Raw genomic sequence first — 27,985 nt, 5'->3', positions numbered from 1 at the left:
AAAGAGGGATAGTAAAATTTCCTACAGTATCATAATCTTTTCAATTTTCTTTGTAGTTTTATCCATATTTGCTTTATATATTTTAGGTCAGTATTACTGAATACATAAATTCAGAACTGCTATAACTTCTGGTGAATTCAAATTTTTGAAACTTTAAGCAGTGATTTCTTTATCTTTTCTTCTACTTTTATTTTTTATTTTCTCATATTTGCTTCTACTTTTTATATACTTCTACTTTTTGTATTTTCTTCTACTTTCCTGATGTTAACACACTCATACTATCTTAGAAATCTCTTTCTCTTTCAATTCATTATGTATTCAGATAGCTGGTGAAGGAGGACACTGACATGTTATTTCTTCTATAGAATCTAATCATCTATTCCCAGACAGTAGGAAAATACAGTTATATTAACATTAAAACATACCATCATCTTATTAATTTCATAATAAAACTAATTATCAAGTATCCCAACATCAAGTTATAGCTTTTAAAGACATATGATATTAAATGTCTAACTGGTTCATTAGTATAAACCCACTCCTTTTTTGACTGGGAAGACAATGGAAAATATATTTTTAAACTAAATTTAAGCAATATTCAATATGTTTTGAGGGTTTTTTCCTGTTTTGGAGGGGCATACCGGAGATCAACTCAGGACCTTGCATTTTGGCAGGCAGGCCCAGTACTACTGAGCTTCATCCGGGCCCAGCAATTTCCAATATGTATGGGGAAAAATTACAAGAGTTTCAGAAATCCTGTGAATATTGCTTTAGCTACAAAGCATCTGTACCTTAAAAAGTGTCTGTTAAATTAAACACATCCTCCAGAAGAAAAGGCAACATTTTACTAAACATTTCATAGTCTCCTCCCCATTCAGGATAACCCCTTTAAATTGCTCCCCAAAATGTAAACACTTATTGCAAAGGTTTTTTTTTTAAGCGAAAGACATTAAACACATGTGCTCTAGGAAATGTGGATTTTATGTGAACTTTTAAACAGAGGCTGATCTTTCAAAACGGAGGTTTTCCTAACAGCATAAAATGAGATTTATAGGAAGACATTAAATAATCACATGACACTTGGTAAGAATCCAACAAACTCTGTGCAAACCTGATGTACACCAAACCAATGCAAGATGTAAGAATAGAGCAGCAGGTTAGGGCCAGGAATTTAAGTCAGTGGTACCACACCTGCCTCACAAGTGCAAAGTCCTAAATTCAATAAATAATAACTTCAAATTCAATAAATAAATAAAGGGGCAGGCAAATGACTGTATAGGCTATACTTGCAATTGCTTAAATCACTTAAGGAATACACCTTGTCCTTAAGTGTTTAAGATGTCTAAAGTGCTCTTTATAAGTTGTTAGGATTTAACTCCATACAAGTCAAAATATACAACTATTATCTGGCTATCTTGGCACCTAATCTCATTAAATCTCACACAATGTTTCTGGCATGAACCGTGATAAGCAAAACATAAGAGGTTGCAATACTGTCAAGCTTGTGGCTTACCAATATTCCCAAGGAAGCTTCCTTAGATTTATTCACTAAGCCGGTATGTTGGTTACCACGTACAACAAATTAGATCTACTTCCAGATCCACTTCCAAGGCCATATAGAATCATACAGCCAAGTTTTATAGAATGCAACAATTGTTTGTGTGATCACTGGAGTCTTTGAAGTGCAGTCGCATATCAGAACGGTATTTCTCTAAGTACAAAAGTTGTTTGTTGTTAAAAGCTTCACACCGCTTTTGTCTTATAAACCATACTGCATCTTCATCTTTCATGCCACTTTCAATCAAGGCTAGGGCAACAAGCACTGGAGTTCTCCCAAGACCTGCAACACAGTGAACAGCAATACAATAACCAGGTTCTTCACGAAATTTAATGTTTACAAGATTTAACCAGGCATCAACAATGTTTGGATGGTGATGAACCATCATCAAAAGGCCAATCCAGAAGCTGAATCCCTTCTTCCTCCACAAGAGCAGGGTCACACATTGCTTCACACACTCTTACTATTGTGGTAACTCCATATATCTTAAGTTCTTCAATAAATCTGTTTAAAGTTGCACTGGTTGGGTATGTAATAAGATATCTCATGTTCCTGTATGTGACTTCCACAGGTGCTAGGTGATTCATTGGAGCCATATTAATCCAGTTTCAAAAGAGGAAAAAATTGAAAAGTTTTGGAACACAGAAATGTCAAGAAACTGATGTCCACTCCGGTGTACTCCATATGAAATTCTCAGAGCTTTTAATATGATATCGAGAGTGGTAGGAAACGAAAGGACCCTCCTAACAAGTGGTAGTAACTACTTATTCATACTAGGTCCCTGGAAAGGAGGTGCACGGAAGTTTACCTCATCTAGTCACAGTTCTCATGAAATGCTTGGATGACTTCACTTGTGTCCAGGTTTCTTGCTTTTGTGGGGACTTCCCGGTGTAGTAGTAATGACTTTCCACAGTTCACTTGTCCTCATCAAGGTCGTGCTGTGCCTGGAAGTACTCTCCAAGAAACTCCACAAATTTATGGCCAAGAATACCACAGAAAAGAATAAATTTACTCATGAAAGGCTGTGGCCTAATCATACAGCCTGTCCCGTGGTTTTGACACGGGCAGTAGCTGGAGGCCCAGAAGTGGTAGAAGGTGTCGCAGAGAGGAGGCGGCAACAATGCAGACTGCAGAACATCAAAATCTACCTCTCGGGGGAGCTCCTCTGAAAGACGTACAGAAGGAACTAATACACTCACCCCCAAGCGCCCTTACAGCACAAGCCCTTTTATATACTCGGCTACGTAAGCGACTTCTCACCAATCGCGCTCCGGGAAACAAAGATCCAATGAGCAAGGGCGGGAGGCCCGGGGGGCCCGCCCCCTTCCCTGCGCGTTGCAACCTGTGGCTGACAGGATCGCGGGAGAGATCTTTGTCCCTCCCTCAGTGAAGTGGGGCGGAAGAGGGACTGCGGAGCGGGGCGGGACAAGGTTGAAGAGAAGAATGGGTAGACCCGACCGGGAAAGGAAAGGTAGTGGAAAGTTCCCAGCCATTGTGTCTTTCTGCTTCATAGTTGAATATTTTAACTCTATCTTAGGAATAACATATTGTTTGGCCTTTTTTCCTTTTTTTCTTAATACAGTGACAAAGTCTTTTAAATTTTTTCCTTCCTTAACTTCCTATTTTCCCCCTTCTGTTTTGGAAGTTTATAATTGTGACTAACGTTTTGTTAGCATGAAATACGGGTTAAAAATACTGTTCTAAATTTAAATGGCTTTACGCAAATTTAATACAACGACCCTATCTATAAATTAAATACTACTATGAGTCTGTTGTTCTAATTTTAAAAACCAAGACACGGAAAGGTTAAGAAATGTGCCCAAGATCATACAGCTGGTAAATGGCAGTGCTCAGATTTGAATCTTTCAATTCTGGCACCGGAATCTACCTCTGTGATACATGTGACCTGTTTTACACGTTATTTCTACTCTTTTAGTGCTTAAATTACTTAGAAAAAGTCAAATACTATTCAGAATTTTTTCCCATCTTTTGAAGAAATTCAGCATCGTTCATTAATATTGCCAAGCATTTGGTTTTTAATGCCACAAATTGGATGTTGCTTATTAAAAAGTCAGTGTTTAAATCTATTCAACAAGTTATTGATTTCTTTGCTCATTTCTTTCTTGCATCTACATACGTCTTTCTGAGGTTTCAGTATTTTCTTTATCCAGAAGTATCTTTTGGAGATTCCTTTAGTTTGGGAACATGATCAACTTTGGTAAGTAATTTATAAGTATGGAAAATACGCATTCTGTCACTGTTAAATGCATTTCTTTTATTGTTAATAAACTATTTCATCAGCTTTTTTTTTCTAAAATTCACTTGCTGGTTACATTGTTCTACAGTGATATTTATTTTCTCTCATTTTTTTAAAGACATTATTTCTTGTCCTGGAGTTTCTTCTTTAAGTCTGTTAGAATTTTCCAAAATGTCTAGACTTTGTTTCCTGGCTTATGAATCCTCTATAATAAAAAAATCCTATGTCTCTCTTCTTCCCTCTTTTTTTCTTATACATCATTATCTCATCACTCTTCTTCCTTCTTTAATAATTCACCCTGATAGGTGGGGCTGAGCAAAGTAGAAAGCTGGACAAAGGTGAGGTATATGTAGGCAGTAGCACAGAATACCAGAGTCTCTGGGGATGAGGAGAGGCATTTAATCAGCAGTGAGATGCTGATCACAATCTGAGTCACCAAACATTAGCTTAGTGCTCTGCACAGTGTCAATACTGCTACCAATGGTAATAAATTACAAATTCAGTTCCTCGGGTAAAAGAATATGTATGACATTAAATCTATTCATTTGAAAATACCAAAATTACTTTGTCTTTTTCTTTAACAAAGCAGCCTATATTTTAACTAATATTAAGACAATATAAAAATGTATTATATACTAGAGCCTGAGAAATGCTCTAGGATAGAGCAGGTGGTCTTTGGTAGAACATACCTTACTTAACCCAGTCTTTTGACAAGACAGTAAATCCTCTTCGGTGGCACGTACAATTTAACACTTCCTATTTAGAAGACAAAAAAGTGCAGCTTGCTACCAGCATTCATTTAAATAATATATTTTGTAAGTGGAAATAGCACTATTAAAAACAGAATGTAATAACAGAATGATGTATCTTATTCCCAAAAACTATAAATATACTAGAGCATCATGAAAATAGTAACAAAACAAATATTTTGTGGCAAATTTTGAGAATAAGGTTAGATTTGTAATCCTTGAGCTATCCATCCCAGAGTAAAAGCTATAGCTGTAACCATCTCCTGGTGAATGTTTTGAGACAAATGGTAATGAGCTAAATTCAAATGGATAGGCAGTTTGGCTGTTGAATCAGCCAGACCCCCTTCACAGTACATACTTATTCCCATGATCAATATAGAATGATCATGTAGAAATGGACAACAGAATGTTGGCCCAGGAGGTCACCAAGGAACGATATCCTTCAGGCAGTGACAAGGTCCCAGTGGTGTCATCAATTAGAAAATGCCTACAGTTTTCCAGACGGGGTTGCTTTGAGCCCCTGAGATAAATAGCCTGACCCGTTTATATGACGTCCACACACAGCCCTATGAACAAGACAGACAGGGGTACTTTACCATTTTGGATTATCATACACAATCAGACACTTAGAAAATATTTCTTATGTCATTATCCAGTATTGATGAAAAAGGATGAAGTCCCAGAGGGAGTGGCAGGGCTGAGTAAGCAGTAGCCAGCAAAAAGCTGGATTCCATTCTTGACTCCTGTGGCAAATATATTCTAGCCCTCAAAATCATTTAGATACCTTCACTGCCATCAAAGGCCAGTTACAGGAATAAATAAGGGAGGGAGACAGGAAGAGAAATCTGCATAAATTAATGCAATAATTGGTTGTTAAAGCGACCCACTCGAAGCACTAAACCTGAACAACAGTTTTTCTTCCTCTGAGGTACAAATATGCAGTTTCATAATCACTCCAAATATGCAAAAGATTTTTAAAAAATAGTTCTCTGTGAATTGCAGATCCAAATTTCAAGTTTTACACAAGTAACCGGGAGCCATGCAAGAACTTGTTTGTGGGCCACAGGTTGCTCTCCCCCGTGTTGGAGATGTGCTTCTGGCACTGCTTGCAGCGAGGGTACTTCTCACACTGGTCCAAGAGGAACAGCTTGTCGGAAGCCCTGAGGGGAGGAGAGTGAAAGCAGCAGTCAGCAGGTACTTCCCAAGGGTATGAAGGCTGAGGAAAGCAACAGCAGGATCCTCTTTCAAGAAACCTGTAACCCACCTGCATCTCTCTGTCTCTCCCTGCCAAACTACCACCTGTGGCCCACCCCAGATTCCAGCATCTCTTGCTTGAAACCTCCACTGTGTCCTGTCCATGAAATCAAAAAACCTGACTTGGTGTCTTTACGACATTCTGACCCTATCCTTCTCTGCAGCCGTGAGAATGCAGATGCTGAAAGCCATAGAGCCAGCAAAGCTTCTGTAGTTGTTGTTTTTTCCCTGAGCGTGCATCTCCATTTCTTAGCCTCCCTGAGACGAATTAAAGAGGGAGATCAGGCCATTAAGCTGCAGGTCAATAGATAACACACTGCAGAGCAGTAAGAATAGACCAGCACCAAAAAGGCCCAGGAGACCAGAACCTCTGGAGAATCTAGAACATGGGAGAAAGTGGAGATGAAGAGATGGACAAAAGTGTGTGGAAGCAGAGATGCAAAAGCAGTAGTGAATGATTTTCCACTTTGACAGTTATTCAAGCCATCCCTGATATGGTCCCCTGCACCCTTAACATTTCTGCAAGGGTGGACGTCTGTTTAAAAAGAAAAGAAAAGGAGCATTAACAGCAGCCTTAAAGTGGGGGGAAAACAGAAACAAAAAAGTGGGTAAAGAACTACCTGATTTGCATTTATAAGAGGACAGAGTGTCTGCTAATCACATACATGTGAACCTTGTTTTTGCTTTTTACCTCAGCCACTTCCTTCTTACTATCTACGGTTTGTTCAAGTTCCTGCCCACAAGTTGGTCTAAGTCCCTCTGTAACAAGTCTGCTGCACTGTGTCCCCAGCACAGATTTGTTAGACTACCACTGAAGATTATTATTTCTGTCCATTCTTTATCATTGTGTTAGCCAAGCAACTCAAAATAAAGACTCCTTGGCATTAATCTCAATGCTATTTACCTACTTTGCAGAAAACCAGTAATAGAGCTTAAAGGCTCCAACTCCTCTTTCTCTTTTCTTTAGGCCAAACAATCCCACTTCTTCTTTGAAACCCATTTTCTATATCATCTATCATACTTTCATAGTCAAAATATGAATTTCACTCGGAAAGACAGGTGAGAAAAACTTACAAGAAAACCTTTTTATGTAAATTTTTATTAATTTTATTGTAACTGTGATTCTCTTGTGAAAAGAATTTGGAGATGAACAAATCAATTACATTATTTTAAAAAATAATCCTCACTACAGAGAACAAAAGATCTGTGGCACATTATCTTTGAAATATCTTTTGCAAATTTTTCTTCTAAAAAACAAATTATAATTCTCTCACAGACCACATACATCTCTTTTAAAGGACTACACAAGGCAGCTAAGCCGTACTCACAAAAGCCCCAAGCCACAGGTCTGTTGCTGGAGGAGGTAAAAATACAGCATCCCCTTACTCATGTTGCACATCTTCCTACTGAGAGCACCACTGCCTCCTTAGCCTCTGTACAAAATCACTGTGACGACAGCCAGCATTGTTCCACAGTTGTTAAAGCTCATGATTTTAAAGATGACCCAGTGATTTTCATTTATCAACTGGACAGTTTACACCTTTATAAAACAATTTCAATAACACCAAGATTTGACTTCCTCTAAAGTATAAGAAAGCAAAAATTTATATAATATATAATAATAATTTTTAAAAAGCAACCCTGTGCAGGTATCATCAAAAACATGATCACATTCAGAAGAGAGAAAAGATTTGGGCCACAGGCATACACACATGCACACATGCCACGGTCAACAGTGTACACTTGGTTTCTGAGGGAAGGATGTACAGTCTCCTCAACAACACATGGCATGGCCTAAACAAAGGCAAACTGAATACTGCCTGCATGGAGCACCGCTTAAACGTCTACTTTATGCCAAGCGAGTTGTCTTCCTTGGGTCAGCTCAGCCACTGCCTGGCCAGCCTGCCATCTGCCAGTGTCCTTCTGCCCTTGTTCCCCAGGCAAGAAGAGTGATGTGCAAGATCCCTAGGAGCTTTAGGGTTTCCATCCTGTCCTCTGAAATGCCCTCTGAGTAAAGAGGTGTGGACCCTGCTCTACAGACACAGTACCTGGTGTCCAATGAACAGGGAAACAGAACATAGTGCAATTCCCCCAGAACAGCAAGAAATTTACAACCACCTAAAGAAACGTGGTGAATGGTGCTCATCAATGCATCATAAATAACTAAAGAAATGGCCAGTACTCACAATTTATGGCTGTGCATTCTCAGTCACCAAAAAACCAGCACAGCTGCATATCTGAGGAACACATGGTGTAACCACCATTTGCTGTACTGAAAAAATCCCCAACACCATGCTGCCCTGCCATTCTAATTCCCACAACAACAACAACAACAACAACAAAAATGGAAAGTAAAGACACAGGAAAATACCACTAGAAAAAAATGGAGAAGAAAAATTTTTTTTTAAAATTTGTAGATCAAGTTACATTATAACAAATTTTACCCATGATAAAGGCTATTTGGCAATTTAAACTATTATTTTAGTGTAACTAGGTTTTGTTTTCATATTTTGATTGAATAGATGGTCTGTTTCATCAAAATTTTAACTCTGTGTTATCCCACTTTACATTGTAAAAGATTTTAATTTCTTTCTAAGTATAGTATTTTCTCATCTTTTTATTTGATCCCTGAAACTCCTGGGTTAGCACAGACAGGGGAGTATTTACTTCCATTTTATAAATAAGACAAAACAATTAGCTGCTCCAAATTTAGTGAAATTATCAAAGCCAGGGTTCCCAACTGTAGACTGTATACACAGCTGCAGGGAGGCGGGTGGTCTCATACTGAGTGTTACAGTTTCTATCAAGAATGTCTGTCCCCCAGAGGCCGCATGTGCTCACAAGTGGGGCTTGTAGAAGATAACTGGATCCCTGGGACAGTATACTCATCAGTGGTGAGTTCTCATTAGCTACTGGTGAGTTCAGTAGCTGAGTGTGCTGGTGGAAGGTGGGGCCTGCTTGAGGAAGTGGCAGGTCACTGGGGAAGAGGTTTTCTCTTCCCCCACTCCCACCTCCTGGCTCCCACCTTCACTCTCTCTGCTTCCTAGCTGCCATAATGTGACAGCTTTCCTTCACCTAGGCCCTTCCGCCACAGCATTTCTATGTTTAAACTTGCTGAACATGGGCTGAAACTTCTGAAACATGAGCCAAAATAAACCTCTCCTTTAAGTTGTGGCAACAGCTACTAGGTATCAGAATCCTCCAATAAAAAATCAGTACTAACCTCCACTGGTTCATTTTTTCATAAAAGAGCACAGCCTCCTTTTCATCTGTCAAGCACTGATTCACCAACTACTGTGTGGTTATTATATAAATACTGTGTCCCAGTGGTGAGAAAGTGACTAAAACAATGGGCATCTCACTTTCCAAGTGTCAAACTTACCCACAATTCCTTGACTCTGCTCTTCAGTGATCATCCCATACATAAATAAGCCTTAGAAGTGTTCAGATCAGAAACTCACTCTCCCTGCTTCCAAATAGTTATTTTCAAAGAGAATCCCCATTCTCTACGAATGGAAAATAAAGCTACCTTGAGCAGATACAAAGTTTAGGGCAGGGCTGGTAAACCTATGACATACAGTCATAGTATATCTTACTAATACAGACTTGTTTTTTCCATAAAATTTTCTAAGCAGCCATTACTAATCAACTGGAGTCTGACACTTGAAACCTGTCATCGCAACATTAGAGGAAACTAAACAGGGCAGGGGGGATGCAAATAAAAAGCTGGTTCAAATCATTTCTTACCGCTCAAAAGCTTTTTCCTCCAGGTCCCGCTGCTTCTTCATAGTAGCGCTTCTTTCCCAGTCCTCCTGCAAGCATTGGTTGATCCTTTTCACTCGCTCCACATCAGCAGTTCTGTCTGCTAAGTGCCTGGAGAAAAAAGAACAGTCTGACTCTCTTCATAATACTTGGAAGGGCATGCACCAACCGTGGGAGCCCCATTCCTTTTATTTTACATAGAAAAATAACTTTGTTGTTGTTGTGGGGTTTGCTTTTTGTTTTTGAGATGGGGTCTTGCTATCTAGCTCAGGCTAGCCTTGAACACACTATGTACCCAGCTGACCTCAAACTTGTGGCCATCCTCCTGCCTCAGCCTCCTGAGAGCTGAGATAACAGGCATGCACCAACACACCCAGCTATTTACTAATTTTGAAATATACTGAAAAGCATGGCCGCTGTAAAATCATGGTGAAACTCCTAGTTGTCAAATAATTTTCAGGTCCAGGACCTTTCATCTTCAATGGTGGTTTAAATTAGCAAGATAGGATCCTTTTTCCAAATAGCATCTTCAACCTTTAAAGCCATTAATTTCCTTTGAAGCTAATTTAATTCATATGAAGAATCTTCCCCCATAGATTTCCTATCCTGTATGTTTCTTTCCTTGGAGTTCAGCTCCTCAGCTGTCAGTAATCAGCCTACAGACACGTTACAAGACAAAGGAGATATGCATACAAATCAAAGTCTAGAAAGGGGAAATGGAATAGAAGTGACTAAGAAAAAGGAAATAGGGAAAATGTTCAACTTTGTAAAGAGGTTAAGGGGCAAATTGAGTGTTTGGTGAAGTCCATGTCATCAAAGCAGTGACTGCAGCATAATCTTTCCAAGTGCAATGTCTTACTATTCTTAGCATTTTGTTTCTATCACTTGTCTCCAAACATACCATCACAACCACTGTGAATCACCATAAGCCTGGTTTTAATTATTTATGTGTGTCTATTACTTGTCAATAGAGCTTTTACTATTAGTTCTTATTAAACTCCCCAGAGCTTCAATAAATTGACCATTGATTTAGCTTACACTGAAGGGCTTTGTGTTTAAGCGACAACAGCCACTGGGTGTTGGAATCCTGTGATAAAAATCAGTACTATCCTCTTCTGGTTCATAGCCACCTTTTCATCTGACAAGCACTGACTTCCCAGTTATTGTATGGTTATTATAAAGATTAAATGATAACACCTGCAAAAAGTTCCAGTGCCCATCATGTCATGGGAGTTTACTGACAAATGATGACTTCTTTTTTTCATACACTTTTTTCTTTTCAGTTTTAATTATGTTTTTTTAAAAAAGTACCACCTTATCCAGTCTTAAGTGTAAATTTATTTGATACTGAGTATATTCATGTTGTGCAGCCAATTTTCAGAACTCTTTTCAACTTGAAAAACTAAAACTCTATACCCATTGAACAACTCTGTTCTTCCTCCAGCCTCTGACAACCACCATTCTCTCTGTTTCTAAGAATTTGATGTTTCTAGATAACTCATGCTAAGTAAAATCATACAATATTTAATATTTGTCTTTTGTGTCTAGCTTATTTACTTAGCATACTGTTCTCAAAATCCATTCATGTTTTAGCATGTTAGAATTTCCTCCTTCTGGATATGTACCCAAAAGAACCAAAAGCAAAATCTTAAAGAAATACTTGGCACTCGTGTTCACAGCAGCCCTATTCACATAGCCAAGATGTAGAAGCAACCCAGATATCTGTCTACAGATTAATAAAATGTGACATAAATATATAATGAAATATTTTCCAGCCATATAAAAGAATGAAACCGTGTCATTTGTGGCACCAAAGAGGGAACGGGAGGACACTGTGTCAAGTGAAAAAGCCAGGCACAGAAAGACAAATACCAAATCTTCTCACTCATTTGTGGAAGCTGAAAAAAAATGATTTCACAGAAGCAATTGTAACAGAGGCTGAAAAAGGGTAGAGGGGAACAGGGTAACATGTACCAAAATACAAACAGGAAGAACTAGTTCTGGTATTTGTTTGTTTGTTAATCCCAGTAAGGTAACTATAGTCTAAAACAATTCATGACATATAACTTGTCTACAAGTTATCAAAATAACTTGAAGAGTTGGGAATTTTCAACACATACAAAGTATAAAATTTTGAAGAAAGGAAAATGCTAAATACTCTGATTCGATCATTATACATTGTATACATGTATTGAATAATCATACTGTATCCATAAATATGTACACATATGTCAGTTAAAATCACATGTTAATGAATGTCTAATACAGAATTGTTATAATAGCAAAACATACCATCATGTCGGGAGTTTACTGACAAATGATGACTTCTTTTTTTCATACACTTTTTTCTTTTCAGTTTTAATTATGTTTTTTTAAAAAAGTACCACCTTATCCAGTCTTAAGTGTAAATTTATTTGATACTGAGTATATTCATGTTGTGCAGCCAATTTTCAGAACTCTTTTCAACTTGAAAAACTAAAACTCTATACCCATTGAACAACTCTGTTCTTCCTCCAGCCTCTGACAACCACCATTCTCTCTGTTTCTAAGAATTTGATGTTTCTAGATAACTCATGCTAAGTAAAATCATACAATATTTAATATTTGTCTTTTGTGTCTAGCTTATTTACTTAGCATACTGTTCTCAAAATCCATTCATGTTTTAGCATGTTAGAATTTCCTCCTTCTGGATATGTACCCAAAAGAACCAAAAGCAAAATCTTAAAGAAATACTTGGCACTCGTGTTCACAGCAGCCCTATTCACATAGCCAAGATGTAGAAGCAACCCAGATATCTGTCTACAGATTAATAAAATGTGACATAAATATATAATGAAATATTTTCCAGCCATATAAAAGAATGAAACCGTGTCATTTGTGGCACCAAAGAGGGAACGGGAGGACACTGTGTCAAGTGAAAAAGCCAGGCACAGAAAGACAAATACCAAATCTTCTCACTCATTTGTGGAAGCTGAAAAAAAATGATTTCACAGAAGCAATTGTAACAGAGGCTGAAAAAGGGTAGAGGGGAACAGGGTAACATGTACCAAAATACAAACAGGAAGAACTAGTTCTGGTATTTGTTTGTTTGTTAATCCCAGTAAGGTAACTATAGTCTAAAACAATTCATGACATATAACTTGTCTACAAGTTATCAAAATAACTTGAAGAGTTGGGAATTTTCAACACATACAAAGTATAAAATTTTGAAGAAAGGAAAATGCTAAATACTCTGATTCGATCATTATACATTGTATACATGTATTGAATAATCATACTGTATCCATAAATATGTACACATATGTCAGTTAAAATCACATGTTAATGAATGTCTAATACAGAATTGTTATAATAGCAAAACATCTGAAAAAAGTGAATGTTTATCAATAGTGTAAAAGTTACAATACATCCATATTATAGATATTATGTTGCCATTAAAGAATGAATTTGGTATATACACTTATGGACTTAGATGTAAATTAATGATACACTAAGGTAAAATGTTGTACAGTAAGTAATGCATAAAATCTCCCAGACTTCCTTTTTATTTACAAAAATGGAAGGAAAAATATATGTGTGTGTGTATTATTTGAATATATTTGTTTAAAAGTGGGAGGAAATGTAGAAAGTTACAAATTAACCTTAACATTGACTACTTGATGGAGATTATTAACTTTTTAAAAATCTTTTAATTAATCTCATCAACTGATTTATTTCAATGGGCAGAGTTTTTTTAAGAAGAGCAAAAATGTTCAAAGAAAAAACGTAAAATGAGTATAAATACCTTCACAGGGCTGTTTGGATCAAATTGACTAAATGATTCCCTCTGAAAGAAATAGGAAGACTTAAAAGCACATCTTCAGATGGACCAGAGAAGAACTGGGGAGTTGAAAAGATGAGGAGGTAAGAGAATCTACTATAGATTATAATCTATAACCCATAAAGGATACAAAATAAAGAACAAAGATCTGTCCCAGATTGAAAAGAGGGTCCTTTAACAAGAGAGCCAGAAAAAGAGATAACTAAGACCATTGTCTTCATTTATTCAAAGCATTATGATATATATGATATATAGGCTCTCATACACATAATCTCATAGCACTCCCAGCAAGAATAGGTAGGGCAAGTGTGATTATCCTTTCTTTTCATATAAGGAAAAGATGACTCTGACATCCTGTATGTGATATGGCTCAGGACATACAATTTGGAAGTGACAGTTTAATCCTCCTGACTCCTAACACCTAAAAGCAATGATGCCAGCAATAATGCAAAGTATCACAGGTCAGGCTGTGGGAGAATTCACAGGCAGAACCATCCTGGGACAAGTGCTGGCTGTCAGACTGCTATAAAACAGAAGCTAAAAAGGAGCTGAATCCTTTCCTGAGGGAATATATTTTAAAATAAAATCAGTAGAAAAATAAAAATAAAATCAGTAGGAAAGACATCTTTCCCTCTGGTATGATTATGCTTTTACAGATATATCTGATGGAGGATCTGTACACAGAATGTGTAAAGAACTTTCAAACTCCACCGTAAGAAAACAATTCAGTGAAACAATTAGGAAAAAGATTTGAATAGCTACTGCAGATATTAAACTTACGAAGATGCATAGAGTGCAAATGGACACATGTTCAACATCATATGTCACTAGGGAAATGTAAGTTAAAGCAAGAAATATCACCACACACCTATTGGAACAGCTAAAATTTTAAAAAGACATTATTCAAAGTGTTTGCAAGGGTGAGGAGGAACTAGAACTGCTATATATTGTTGGTTGGGATTATATTTGGATAACATAAAACCCTAGGAAATGCAAACAAATTTGTAATGCAGAAGTGGATCAGTGGTTTCTCAAAGATGGGGAAGGGTAATGAGGAATTACAAAGAGGCACAAGGAAGCTTTTTTGGGAGATTATCATTATTGTGGTAAACTTTCATGAGTGGATGCCTACATGCAGCAAAACTTAGGAACTTGTACACTGTAAGTACATGCACTTAACTGATACACTTTGTGGTATATCAATTATATCTTAATAAAGTTGTGTTTTCACAAAAAGAATAAGAAAAGAACCAGTAGGAAATTCCCTCCGGAATGTTTATGCTTTCATAAATCCTTTTATACTGCAACCATCTCTCCTCCCCACCATCAAAATGTCCACACAGCCTTTTAGGATTATTATAATCTTTTAATCTGTCAGCAGTACACCTTGTGGGTCAAAAACCATGGAATCTGTTTTTAAAAATCGTATTCTCAGAGAAACAAAACGAGTCAATTTTATAATTCTCAGAATTGTGGCACAGGAGTAGTAAAAGTCATGGGCATAACCTTGTGCCACAAGCATTTCCAGTTGTCAATATAGTAGAAAGTGAATCCCAGCTCTTCACCCCACAGCCCTTTGCCTGCTTCTCAATAGCTTCTCACACTACCACATCACCACCCTACACAGACTGAGAACAGACCACTTACTACCTTTTATTTTCTGCAACCACTTCTTTTCTCCTCTTGAAAAAGCCTTTAGCACCCTCTACATTAGGTAAAATGTTCAGAATGACTAGGAGTTCTGTGCTGAAATCAGTAAAATGAGTAAATCATTACCTGTGGGCAGTCAGATCTCAGTAGGACCTCAAATAAGAACAATCTCATTTCAACTGATCTAATGAATAATTATGCCAATTGGTAATCCAGAAAATAAAAAAACAGCCTCCTCTTCATTTTTCTTCTCCTGTAATAGCAGTAGCTACCCTTGACTGAGAACTTACTCTGAGCCAGGCACTACACTAACCACCCAGATAGATACTTGTATTATTCCTAATTGATAAGGAAACCAGAGCCCTCAGCAGTATGTAACCTTCCCGGTGTCACCCAACTAGCAAAATAACACCAACCAATCAGAATGGATACTGGAACTGTCTGGAGGTTTTGGGTATTTATCCTTTAGGTGAAAGATCAGGGAGAGATAGGATGGTGGTGCCAGGGGTGGGGAGGAAGCAGTCTGGGCAACAGTGCAGCACTGTGGGGCTTGAGGCAACAGTTATTTACCAATAGATATGGAAATACTTCAGTATTTTAGCAAATATATACACATATAAGTACACACTTCCCTGGGAACATGCAAGACTCTCCTACATCAGACTTGATTCCAGAACTCACGTACTTCACCACCCCAACCTCTCCACCAACAATTAAACCCCACACTGACCACGAGATCCCAAATCCTCAACTTACTGTCCACTCATATTTTTATATCTGGACGCATTTGTTTCAGAACATAGCAGATCTAAGCACTATGCCATTAACCACTTAGCGAATTTATAAAAGCTTTAGTAAAATAACCTTTTCTTCTTTTTATAAATATAACTACCTTCTCAAAAATTGGATTCCTTTGGACAGAAGCTTCTGTGGAACTCCTGATACCTTGGTACTTTTGCTAATTAAGGATCTGAGAAGTACTGAACATCTAAAAAGAAGAAACCAGAATCCTCTGTAGCAATCTGAGGTGGGGGTGGGAAGTAGGATATATGAACAATGAAAATGCTGGAAAGGCACCATAGAGCTGCTGCAAGGCTGAGAGCCTGTCGGGATCTTCAAAAATGTCCTAGTGGTGAGGTGACAAATTGGGCATTTTGAGAAACTGGGTGTATAAGAGTTGAACATAAAGATACGTGCACTGATGTGGCATAATCTTCCTCTTCTTATTCCATCACTTTCACTGTCACCCTTTGGATGGGAGGAGAGGTTAGTGGAAGAAGAAAAAGGGCCTGAGTGTCATGTCTTGGTTTACCTGAGTATGATACTACATCTATGGTTCATATTATACTTTGAGTGGATAATGCTGAGATGTACAATTCTTTTAAGAAGCAGTACTATAAAGGGAAAGGAAAATACCGGAAGGGAATTGGAGGAAGACATGAAATCAAGAGAGATATATTATTTAGTAATTTTTTCTCCATAGTGTGAATTATTCAGGATTACAGGAGATGAAGTATGTGATGAGCTTAGAACAATGTCTTTCACAATTAATTAATTAAGTCCTCAATGTGTTAGGTATTATTCTTACCTCTCTGCTAGGGGGGAAGGGCAGGAGGAAGAGAGGGAGGGAGGGAAGGAGAAAGGAAGAGAAATAGAGGAGAAAAAGAGAAGAGGAAGGAAAGGGAAAAAGGAAGAGAAGGGGAGGAGGAGGAAGATGAAGACAATGATGACAAAAGGAGGAGGAGTGAAGGAAGAGGAAAAAGGAGAAGAAAACAAGAGGAAGAAGTGCAGGAGGAGACGGAAGGGGAGGAAATGGTCAGAGGGTGAAAGTCATGGCTCCTTACTCTGTCTTTGTCCTCTGAAGCATCTGCAGATCCCGCTTCTGATCCATCAGCTGCTGCAGGATGGCTTTCCTCTTGGAATTAGCAGCGGACTCCAGCTGGTGCTTCATGTAATTCTGTTGTCGTTTTCGTCTCTCCACCATCAGCTCATCTTCATTATTACCAAAGATAGGTTCAGAAGAGTCTGGTTCAAATATGGGCAACTGGAAGGGTTTATTCTTTATCTGAAACAGGGACATATGTAATGCAAATTATAATTCTACCAAGGAATAAGCTTTTTACACCGAACTCTCTAATATAATCAAATGCCAACAACTTACAGGAAGGAAAGGGGGCTTAAAAACCACCAAAAACATAACACTAAGTATGAATAACATTACAGTATGAATACATTTTTATAGAATGCTAATGAAGCATGATCACTTTACATATAATTGTCCCCTCACCTGTGCATCCAAAGCTCTTTTGTAACACTGTGTTTCTTCCATCTTATCTTTTAAATATTTGGCTCTTTGGGCAGCAAGTCTGGCATTTAAGAACAGGAGAAGGTGGGAGCAGTTTTATAGAATCTTTAGTAATACAGATTAATGTCATCAAAGCATATTCAGCAAGTACTCATGTTAAGAGAAATGAGAGCATGATAAATAAAAATTGCTGATTCATTCTAAGAGCTTTCATGTTAAGAAAAAGTAACTCAGTTCCACAGGCCAGTGTACAATGTGTTGAACACAGGATAGATACAGTAAGTATAAGCAAGTAATTGGCCATCAGGTCCAAATACTACTAAAACAGCAGGTCCCCGCCCAGGCCACCCCTGCCAATTCTTTAACCAATCACCCCACAAAGAATGGCTGCTATCAAGAAATCACACAATAACAAATGTTGGCGGGGTTGTGGGGAGAAAGGAACCCTCCTCCATTGTTGGTGGGAGTGCAGACTAGTGCAACCACTATGGAAATCAATATGGAGATACCTCAAAGAGCTTGGACTGGAGGTGCCATTTGACCCAGCCATCCCTCTGTTGGGTATCTTTCCAAGAGAACTAAAAGAATCATATCACAGAGAAGTATGCGCACCCATGTTTATAGCGGCACAGTTTGTAATAGCTAAATCTTGGAAACAACCTATTTGCCCATCCGTTGGAAACTGGATAAAGAAGTTGTGGTTTTTCTATAAAATGGAATATTACTCAGCCATAAAGAGCGAGAGAATAGATTCATTCATAGGAAAATGGATACATATTGAAGATATACTCCTAAGTGAAATAAATAAGTCCCACATGTGTAAATACCAAATAGTTTCCCTGGTGTGAATATTCTGCAACAATGCATAAGATTCTAATAAGATTACTGACATTTAGAAATGGGAGGAAAGGAGCTAAAGGTGTAGGGAAGGTGTGATACGTAGGGGAAGAACAAAAAGGGAAAAGAAAAAAATGTGAGAGAATGAAAAGATGAAAATAAAGTGTTTGTAGATGGGGAGGGGAGGAGGGGGTGAAGGGAGGGCAGAGGTAAGGGGAAAAAATGAGAATCAAGACTTGCCATGTAAAGGTACATGATCCCAACAATGAATGTAACTGTACTGTATCCCTAAATGTACCAATAAACTCAATAAAAAAAAAAAAAGAAAGCAAGACATAACTTCATCTTATAAACATATATCAAGAGTTTTTTTAGGAAAAATAATCTATCTTGTTATAAATGATGATTCATTGTGTGCAACTTCTAGGAAACCCAAAGGACCTATTAAGTGAGAATAATTGAATGTATACATTTTATAGAAATACACTTTTATGATCACAAAAACTAGCTTATTGTTTGTCTTAGAAATCTCTTCTGCACTATGGTAGCCTCCACAACTGCTCTCCTGACTTCAGTAGTAGAAATATGGGCCCTCTATAGGCTTATATGAACTCCATGGCCCTGACCCTATCCAAAGCCTCAGAAAATCCAATCAAAACCAGTTAAGATTTTCTCTCTTGAAAATTTGGAGTTGAGACTAACATTCTTCAAGTAATGGGATAATGTCAACTAAGGAGTACTAGGTAAAATCGAGGAAATGCCAATCTACCTGGGTTTTTTAGTCCTTCGTTCTAGTCTTTCCTGGGTTCCCTTTACATTTCTGCTCTCAGGTTCCATAGGACACTTTATGTACTTGTAATAAAACTTCAGTTTTGCCATGAGGTTGCCTTAGCACCTAATAGCTGGACATGATGCCTTCTCAAAACAAGTTCCCCTCCACCATGTACCAGTATTGGAGATAGCAAAACAATATAAAATGACACTATAATTATGATAATTATAGCTTAGCAATCATTATTCTGGTACCAGGAATTGAACTCAGGACCTTGTGCTTACCAGGCAGGTACAGTGTGCTGAACTACATCCCTGGCCCCCATTACTCTACTTATAATAATGGCTTTTTCATTTTTGTAATGAAAAGTTACTCTGTGGTACTGGCTGCTAATTGGGTCGGTTTCTTCATTTGGTTACAGTGATGTTAATGAAGCTATCATTACTGATTCAACCTTACATAGAAATTAACCACACAAAAATCATGAAACCATTCTTCAGAACATGTCTGGCTGGACTCACTCCTCTGTGAGCTGTACTTGTTCTAGGCGGTCCATCAACTCTCTGTTTTGTCTTTGCGTTATTTCTTTTTCCCGTCTGTTATCCATTTGTTTGAGGAGGCTTTGGGAATATTCTTCTTGCCTAAGAGCATTAATCTCAGAACTAAGTGGCCGTTTATAGAATAGGAAAGATTTCTAGAATAAAAGAGAGGCAATTTATTTTGTTATAGAATGTCAAAAAGTAAATTAATCCATTTGTGCCAAAGATTGCAATTTTTTAAAATACTTTAATTTTTTTATTTTAAGGGACTATAATTATTTCTTTCTTTTTGTTGTTGTTTTCGGGTTTTTTGAGACAGGGTCTCTGTTTGTAGTTCAGGCTGGCCTCAAACTTGCAGCTATCTTCCTGCCTCCAAGTGCTGAGATTACAGGCATGTGCCACAATTTTTTAAATTTTCACATGAAATTCATATATGTTAATGCAGAAAATTCCAAGGAACAAGAACTTGGAAAAAATTTTATTATGTTCCATTGTTATGGGCATTCCAAAAAAAGGAACACTATGCACTGAAGGGTTAATAAATTAGAAGACTAAAATCATCAGAAAGTATCTCTTAATTTCTAATATTTGCCTAGCCCTTAGTACATGGATGAGCCGGAGTTGAGCTAACCCAAAGAATAATATAAGCACGTTCAAGGACGAAGCTGAGCTAACCCATTTCTGAGAGAAAGATTCCCTAAAATAAGATTGAATGGAGTAAGTCCTGAGTGATACTTACAACTTCCAGATGGACAAAAGAAGTTCTGAGAGCATGCAAAAATGTGAAGAAGAACACAAAAGGAGGCAAAAGCAAAGGAATTGAATATCTATAGTGGGCCTGGGAGACAGTGATCCAGCAATGCAGCAGTGATCAAGATCAGAGATCCTCATTCTCATTTAATTTGCATTCTGGAACAGGAGACAGACAATGAACAAGTACACAATATATAAGATCATTTAAGGTAGTGATAACTGGTATGAAGCCCTTGTCACAGCAAGTGACTGGGTGTAAGGAGGACTAAATTGGCCAGTTATTAGGGAAAGCTTACCATGTAGAGGACTAAATCACCTCTGCTGTGCAAACCAGGCAGTCCTGAGTTCCATAAAGGAGGAGCAGCAAGTGCAAAGATGCTAGATGGAAATAAGCTAGGCATGTTCAGTGAACAGAAAAGAGACTATGGGGCTGAGGCACAGTGAGCAAGGAGAAGTTGATGAGCTTGAAGAGAAAGGCAGGGGCATTCAAGTAGGGTTAGTCTATTAGGGTAAAGCCAAGAGTTTGAATTTAATTGAAATTCAGTGATATGCTTTTATAGGAGTTAAACAAGGGAGCTGTGGGTTTTGGTTAAGAATATTTCAAGTTCACTTTGCCATGTAGAGAGTAGACTGTAGGAGAACCAGAGCGCAAGCAGTGAGTCTAACTAGGGAATATTGCAAAAGTTGAGCTTCATGCCTTGGTCTAGGATGGTAACACTGAAGATGAAGAGATCTGAATAGATATTGGGTTGGGAGGTGAAGTGAACTGGACTCGGAAGTGCTTGGATGTGAGGGACAGAGGGAGAGGAACCTGAGATCACTCTAAGATATGAGTTCTGTGCAACTGGTTGGAAGATACTGCCACTTACTAACAAAGGAAGACAAAGAAGAACAGGCTTGGAAGGGAATAAAAAAACTCTATTTTTTATCTTTTAAAGTTTAAAATGTCTAGGGCCATGCATGGTGGTGCACACCTGTAATCCTAGCACTCGGGAGACTGAGGCAGGAGGGTCAGTGCAAGTTCAAAGCCAGCCTGGGCTACATTGTGAGTTCAAGCCAGCCTGAACTACAAAGCAAAACCCTGTCTCAAAAAAAAAATGTCTATAGGCTATATCAAAGAGGAGCTTCAAAGTAGATGGCAATAATATAATAGGAAGCTAAAAATAAGAAACAAGATATATTATGTAAAGGTACAAATTTCCAATGATGAATGAATGACATATATTGTATACCTAAAATGTACCAATAAAATTAATTTTTTAAATATATATAGTCTGGAGCTTAGTGTAAGCTACATGTCAAAAGCCCTATGTTTTCTCCCTTCCTCCTTGCTATCCCTGCCTAGACTGCTCTTCCTGTCCTCCTCACACTTCTTAACTTGTGTGTTTGTGTGTGTGTGTTACTAGAGAATTAACCCAGGTCCTTTGTACTGAGTTACATCTCTAGCCTTTTTTAAATTTTTTTAATTTTGAGACTGGCTCTCACGAAGTTGCCAAGGCTGAATTCAAACTTGTCATCCTCCTACCTCAGCTTCCCAAAATGCTGTGATTACAGGTGTGTGCCACCATACCTGGATTTACCTAACTCTTGTATGCTAAGAAGTCTTCCTAAATTTCTTGACTGGATTAAGTGACTCTCCTCTTTGCTCACACAGTTCCTCTTCAAAGATGTATCATAGTTGTTAGTGTCTCACACTCTTGTTTCTGTAAGGTTTCTCTCCCTAACTAGACTGAGATCTCTTTAGAAGAGGCAACTTGTATTCCTGGCTGCCAGCACAGGCTAGTGAAGAGGAGTTAATAAATGTTTGATGATGTAGAAAATATATTTTATTGATGTATGTGTAGGGAGTCAGACTACCTAGGTAGTGGTATATGAAGATAATTTTGGAAGAAAAAAATTAGACCATGATTGAAACCATGTAATCAATCAGTGAAGCACTTGGTTCACCTCCATCTGAAGCTGAGCTTCTCAAAATTTGATGCACATTCAAATCATTTGGGGACCTTACTTAAATGTGACTCACCCTTTTGGAACTTTGGGAAGGACCCTAGAGTCTGAAGTTCTATCATGCTCACAGGTGACAGAAATGCTGCTGTTTCTCTCTTCAGCTCCTAGGGCTGGACTTTAGTATTCTGCCCTCCACCACCTTACTGGTTGAGAATGATTATAATGAACAAGAGCTACGGAGACTAATGGGAGCTGTCTGTGACTCTGGGCAGTGTATAGGCAAGCACTGGGCAGCACCTGCCCTAGAAGAAAGCTTCATCTTTACACAACCCACTTCTCCACTCTGCCACTTAAAATCTGGAACACACCTTTAAACCTTTAAAAGCACATAAATGGGGTGGCTCCAAAGACTCAAAGATGGGGCAGCTGTTAGCAACAAGTTTTAAAAGGGACTCTTACATAAAATTCTGGTTTCTCATGCTTGTGATTTCTTATAGCTTCAGTAACTCCAAGATTATAGGCAGCATTTTTCTGATTCTGTTCTCTAGTTGCCAAAGTCTTCATCTGTTACAAAACAATTTTTAAAAATTTAACAACAAACTTAAACATAGTCTTTAAACTTTTAATTTTATAATATTACCTTAATGCAACTAAGATAGAAACCTATTTGGAGGCAGTCTTTTGATGTCTTCATAGATGTAAGTAGTTTAGGGGAGGGTTTTTTATTTCCTTTTCTTGGACTTAAAGCAATGATCTTAAAAAGGAGTGGAAGAGGTTCAAGGAAGGGCAGGGGAATGGGGAAAATATTAAGAACCAAGAAACATCATGTAAAGGTACAAGTTCCCAATGATGAATATAAATGTATTGCATATCTAAAAAAATTTTTTTTGTTTTTTTGAGACAGTCTCACTATGTAGTTGAGACTGACCTGGATCTCACTATGGAGCCCAGGCTGGTCTCAAACTCACAGCGATCCTCCTGCCTCAGCCTCCCAAGTGCTGGGATTACAGGTGTGTGCCACCACGCCCAGCTTGTATACCTAAAATGTACCAATAAAAGAATTTAAGAGGAAAAAAAGTATTTTTAAAAGGAGTGGAAGATTTAATTATAAATGCATAGAAGAGCAGTAGAGTCAATTATTGGAGATCACAGAAATCTGGATAGAGTAAACATAAAGATGCCATTCTGTCTTCTTGCTTGAGACAGGCCATTACTTTGAAAGGTAAAAGCTTTGACCAAATTAGTATTTTATCAGAAACAAAAAAAAAAATTAATGTAAATCTAGCATTTCCACCTTTAAAATTCAGTCTTTGGGGAATAAATTAATCAGTGATATGAGCAAATATTGAACCATGTGGATATTTATTCTAATGTGAGTTATTATTAGTGAAAATGTGGACACAACCTAAGTTTCAGTAAAGAAGTATATAAATAATTAGATAATGCAGGCATATGATTGAATATTTTGTGTTGTTTGTTTGAGACAGAGTCTCACTGTGTAGTTCAGACTGGCCCTGAACTCACAGTGATTCTCCTACCTCAGTCTCTCGAGTGCTGGAATTACAGGAGTGTCCCAACATGATGGAACATTTTAAAGTAGATTTTGATAATCATATTCTTCTTCCCCATACTAAACACTGTTTAATTGAGGCTTTGGACTACCTGTTGCTTGATGTAAGCCTCTTGATCCTTCAATATTTGATACTGCTGTAGAACTTGCTCATCTTCTATCTCTATCCTCCTCTTCTCCTTGCTGTAGTACAATGGGAAATTTCGTTGTGCTCGTTGCAAACATACATAGCACATTTCCTACAATCCCAAATTTCAGGACAAATTAATTTTTACATTTTACTCTTTAGCCTTCATATTCTCTTCACAAGTTCTCCAAAAACAAGGTGTGTCTATACTTGATAGAAAATATATATTGTGATAGTTAGCAAGATAAGATTTACAGAATGGCCCTCACAAATAATCAAAAGGATTCACTGAACTCTCAGTCAGGATGGAAAACAGCAAAAATGAAAATTAGAAGGGATCTCGCAATCCTATTTCAATTAATTAGTAGATCTTAACTCATAAATACATTTGTCATAGTCCCAAGTTGGGGTCTGGAATACTTGACCCTTTCCCAAACACTACAAGTAATAAAGAGAGATTTCCAGAATTCTTTCTGAGAAACAGAAGTCAAAGGAAAATTCTGACTGGGCATTATTTGAAGACACTGTACCTGTCCTGCCTTACTATGATCATGGCAAGCAAGAGCTAGAGATGTTCTGGGCTTCATTTCATTGTCATTATTCAGATAACCTGGAGGTGATAATCTGTAAAAGCAATGAAACATTAATTAACTTTTAATATAAGTAGTCACTAGAGCAATACTAATTCTAGAAGCAAATATAAACATAAGATAAAATATTTGAGTGGCTTTCTACAGAACATCTGTCCATATTAAGATTAAGAACTTGTACTTTATTATCAAATCAAGCTGGGTTTGAATCCCAGCTTTGTTGCTTACAAAGTGACTCACAATCCAGAAGATGTGTAATTTTTGCAAAGTCTGTTACCAGTTTTGCAAAATGGAAATAAAATTTATTCATTCTTCAAAAATTTACTGTGTGCTCACCATGTCTACCATTCTAGTAAATGCAGTACAAAGAACACCCCCAACCCCACCCCTACACGCAAAACCCCTGTCCTCATGGAAATGGCATTCTAATGTGGATAGGCATGGACATCAGGAATAAGAGTAAATTGTAAAGGCTGTTCCATGATGACGAATGCCATGCAATGCTGGGGAAATTCGGTATTAAATCATAAATCAAAGATAACATTTGAATAATGTGTTAATGAAGTAAGAGAGAAGCGATGTAGATAACCTATAGAAAAGACATTCCAGGACAGCAGAGTGGCTAATCCTGGAGGAGAGAATGCGCCTGTGTTCAGTGTGGCTGGAGGGAGGGAGAACAGCTAGAGGCAAGCTGTAGGAGAGAAGAAAGACAGCAGGCAGGATGATCTCCAGGCTACAGTGAGACCTTTCACTTTCATCCTAAGGGAGAATGGGCAGCAGATGGAGGGTTTGGAGCAGTGGATGGGCGCATCTCACACACACAGGGTTACTTCAGCTTCAGTGTGAGAACAAAATGAACAAGGACAATGGCAGTAGTAAGAAAACCATTCAGAGACTGTTCCAGTAACTCAAAAAGAGAGTGGCTTGAACCAAGGTGGTACCAGTAGAGGTGAAAAGAAGTGGCTACTTTCTGGATATGTGTTGAAGATAGAATTCACAGGATTTTCTGACTACAGACAAGTGCTTTTGTTTTTTCTGCAGGCCACCAACAGGGAGTATGCTTCCTACCAGTCTCCCAGTGAAACACAGTTTCAGTCTCTGCATCACACAAGCCACAGCTCCTTATCAGAAACCAATATCTGATTTACAGGAGATATGGGTGTAGTTTCTAGCATTTCCCAAGGTCTTTAAGTATTGATATAAATATTTACCCAGGGTTTGTAGCTATACAATCTGAATGTCAGAACAACCACATAACAGAGAGGCATATAGCGTAAAAAAGTCTACACAAAATGAATTCTCAAAGCCAAATTGTCAAGCACTTAAACTACTCCAGAGCATACCGAATAGTTTCTCTGGTGTGAAAAACTGTAATAGTACACAAGATCCTAATGAGATAATTGACAATGTGAAATAGGAAGAAAAGGGCTAAAGATGTAGGGAAAGTGGGAAGGGTAGGGGAAAGATAATAATGGGAAAGAAAAAAATATGAGAAAATGAAAAAATGGAAATAAAGTGTTTGTAAACAGGGAGGGGAGGAGAGGGTGAAGAGAGATCAGGGATGAGGGAAAAAAACGAGAACCAAGACCTGTCATGTAAAGGTACAAGATCCCAATGATGAATGTAACTGTATACCTAAAATGTACCAATAAACTCAATTTAAAAAAATAAACTACTCCAGAGCCGCAAAAGTACTTCTGTCAGCAAATCCAACAAATGAGGTAACTCATGCCCGAGGAAATAATGAAGCAAAAAAAGGGAGAAAAAGAATACTAAACAAATACATTCAAAATGCTCAGAAATAATAGAGGAATTGGTGAGAGCATCCAACTAATATAAAAGAGATAACAATACTCTTTAAAATTCAATAAAGAAAATAAATAGTAGATTGGTCTACCTAATGCTAGTATTAATTTATCTGAAAAGAGAATTCAGAATATCACCTAAAAGGGAGCACAGAGATAAAAGAAAATATTTTTTAAAGTTAAAAAATAAGGGTGGTGATGTATGCCTGAAATTCCTACACTCAAAGAAAAGGGCAACAACCACTATTCTAGAATGGCATGGAGAAGAATTTTCCAGAAAGTCAAGATTCCTACAAAAATAAAGTGCAGAACAGCCAGAAATAAGACAGACTCATAAAAGCTATAAGAGATAATGATAACTGGACTGAGTCAGATTTCTTCATCAGGACAACCGCTGGAAGAAAATAGAGCAATGTTATCACAGTGCAGAGGGGAAATATGAACCAAAAATCAGCGTTCGAAGAGCGACAACTAATAAGAATCTTTTTTAAACAATACAAAGACTAAGGATATGAAAAAGACAGAGAACCCTGTCAAAAGAACCATTACAAGGACTCATGTTAGAAGGAAGAAGGGCAGAAATATAAGAAACAATGGTGCAGGGCTGGGGTTTAGCTCAGCAGTTCGGTGGCCTGCCTTGTAAGCGCAAGGACCTGAGTTCAATCCCCAGTACCAAAAAAAAAAAAAAAAAAAAAAAAAAAAAAAGAAAGAAACAATGGTGAGCAAAGAAATTTGTAAACTGTGTTGGCAAATCTAAATAATCATTGGCTGTAAAACTTTTAAAAAGATTTACTTAAAAGAAAATTGGAACAAAGATTTAGCAACAAAAATATAAGGTATTATTGAAATATACTGTGATGTTTAAATTTTTTTAATGTACAGTAAAAGACACATTGCCATTAATTCCCCCTCAAAATATTTCCCTTCACTTCAAACACACTTAGCCCTCCAGTCTTGCCAATTTCTGAAGCAGTTCTGGAAGTCCTCCTTCCTGAGTGTTTCTGCAAAGCGCAAAATACTGTGAATGTGGAGGGAATGTATCTCAGTGGCATTGCACCTGCCTGGCAAGAAAAACAAACAAACAAACAAAAACTGAATGCTTCTGCCAAATGCCATCCAACAGAAAGGCAGGTTTGTAAAAACCTTACAATGTGTTTTCATCCATCTTATTCACCTGATCTGGCAGTGTGCAACTTCTAGCTTTTCCTCAAAGTAAAAATGAGGATGTTTTGAATGGGAAAAGTATGCTCCATGTTGGGGGGGGTGCAATTTGAAGGAGGATTGATAGCAATGCACCTTTTACTGTAGATTTTTAAAAATTAAATATTCACTCAATGTATCAATTATACCTGATACAGATATGGAATGGCAAAGTTTGAAGGAAATTCAATGCATAGTAAAGAAATTTGATCAAACCAACAGAAAACAGACAAAGGGGGAAAATAAGTTAGATGTATAGTAAATATAAAATATCAAATATGATGTTAAAGAAAGGTGTACCAGTAATTAGAATTGAAAGTTAAAGTCTAAATTGACAAAAAACAGACCTAAGGATCAATGGAACAGACTAGAGATACTGAAACAACCGCCAAAATACTCAGCCACGTGATCTTTGACAAAAGGGTCAAACACATTCACTGGAAGAAGGATAACCTCTTTAGTAAGTAGTGCTGGAAAAACTTGCTTTCTA

General features: G+C 37.6%; 1 protein-coding gene and 1 pseudogene across 2 annotated transcripts in view; both read right to left on the bottom strand.

The window, feature by feature from the left end:
* Positions 1–1,198: 1,198 nt before the first annotated feature.
* On the bottom strand, positions 1,199–2,197 carry LOC104868786 (annotated as a pseudogene).
* Positions 1,788–27,985, bottom strand: part of Ccdc81 (coiled-coil domain containing 81) — a 52,826-nt gene continuing 26,628 nt past the window's right edge. The window contains exons 8-17 of one of the 2 annotated variants that reach the window (XR_782112.2): positions 24,431–24,524; positions 23,866–24,012; positions 22,663–22,767; positions 19,486–19,658; positions 17,338–17,416; positions 16,895–17,115; positions 9,566–9,691; positions 5,452–5,724; positions 4,505–4,571; positions 1,788–1,840 (exon numbers count right to left, since the gene is read on the bottom strand). Coding sequence is in view for 1 of the 2 variants with exons in the window: in XM_010633729.2 (XP_010632031.1) it covers positions 5,583–5,724; positions 9,566–9,691; positions 16,895–17,115; positions 17,338–17,416; positions 19,486–19,658; positions 22,663–22,767; positions 23,866–24,012; positions 24,431–24,524 (1,087 nt within the window). In the remaining variant the exon portion in view is untranslated. Of the gene's footprint in view, positions 1,841–4,504; positions 4,572–5,036; positions 5,725–9,565; positions 9,692–16,894; positions 17,116–17,337; positions 17,417–19,485; positions 19,659–22,662; positions 22,768–23,865; positions 24,013–24,430; positions 24,525–27,985 lie in introns of those variants that run through there. The other variant, XM_010633729.2, reaches the window with a different exon arrangement.

The sequence above is a fragment of the Fukomys damarensis genome, unplaced genomic scaffold, assembly GCF_012274545.1.
Source record: "Fukomys damarensis isolate Sample0158 unplaced genomic scaffold, DMR_v1.0_HiC HiC_scaffold_16, whole genome shotgun sequence".
NCBI lineage: Eukaryota > Metazoa > Chordata > Mammalia > Rodentia > Bathyergidae > Fukomys > Fukomys damarensis.
Note: the sequence above shows the minus strand (reverse complement) of the source record. Positions and strands in the feature narration are given on the sequence as shown.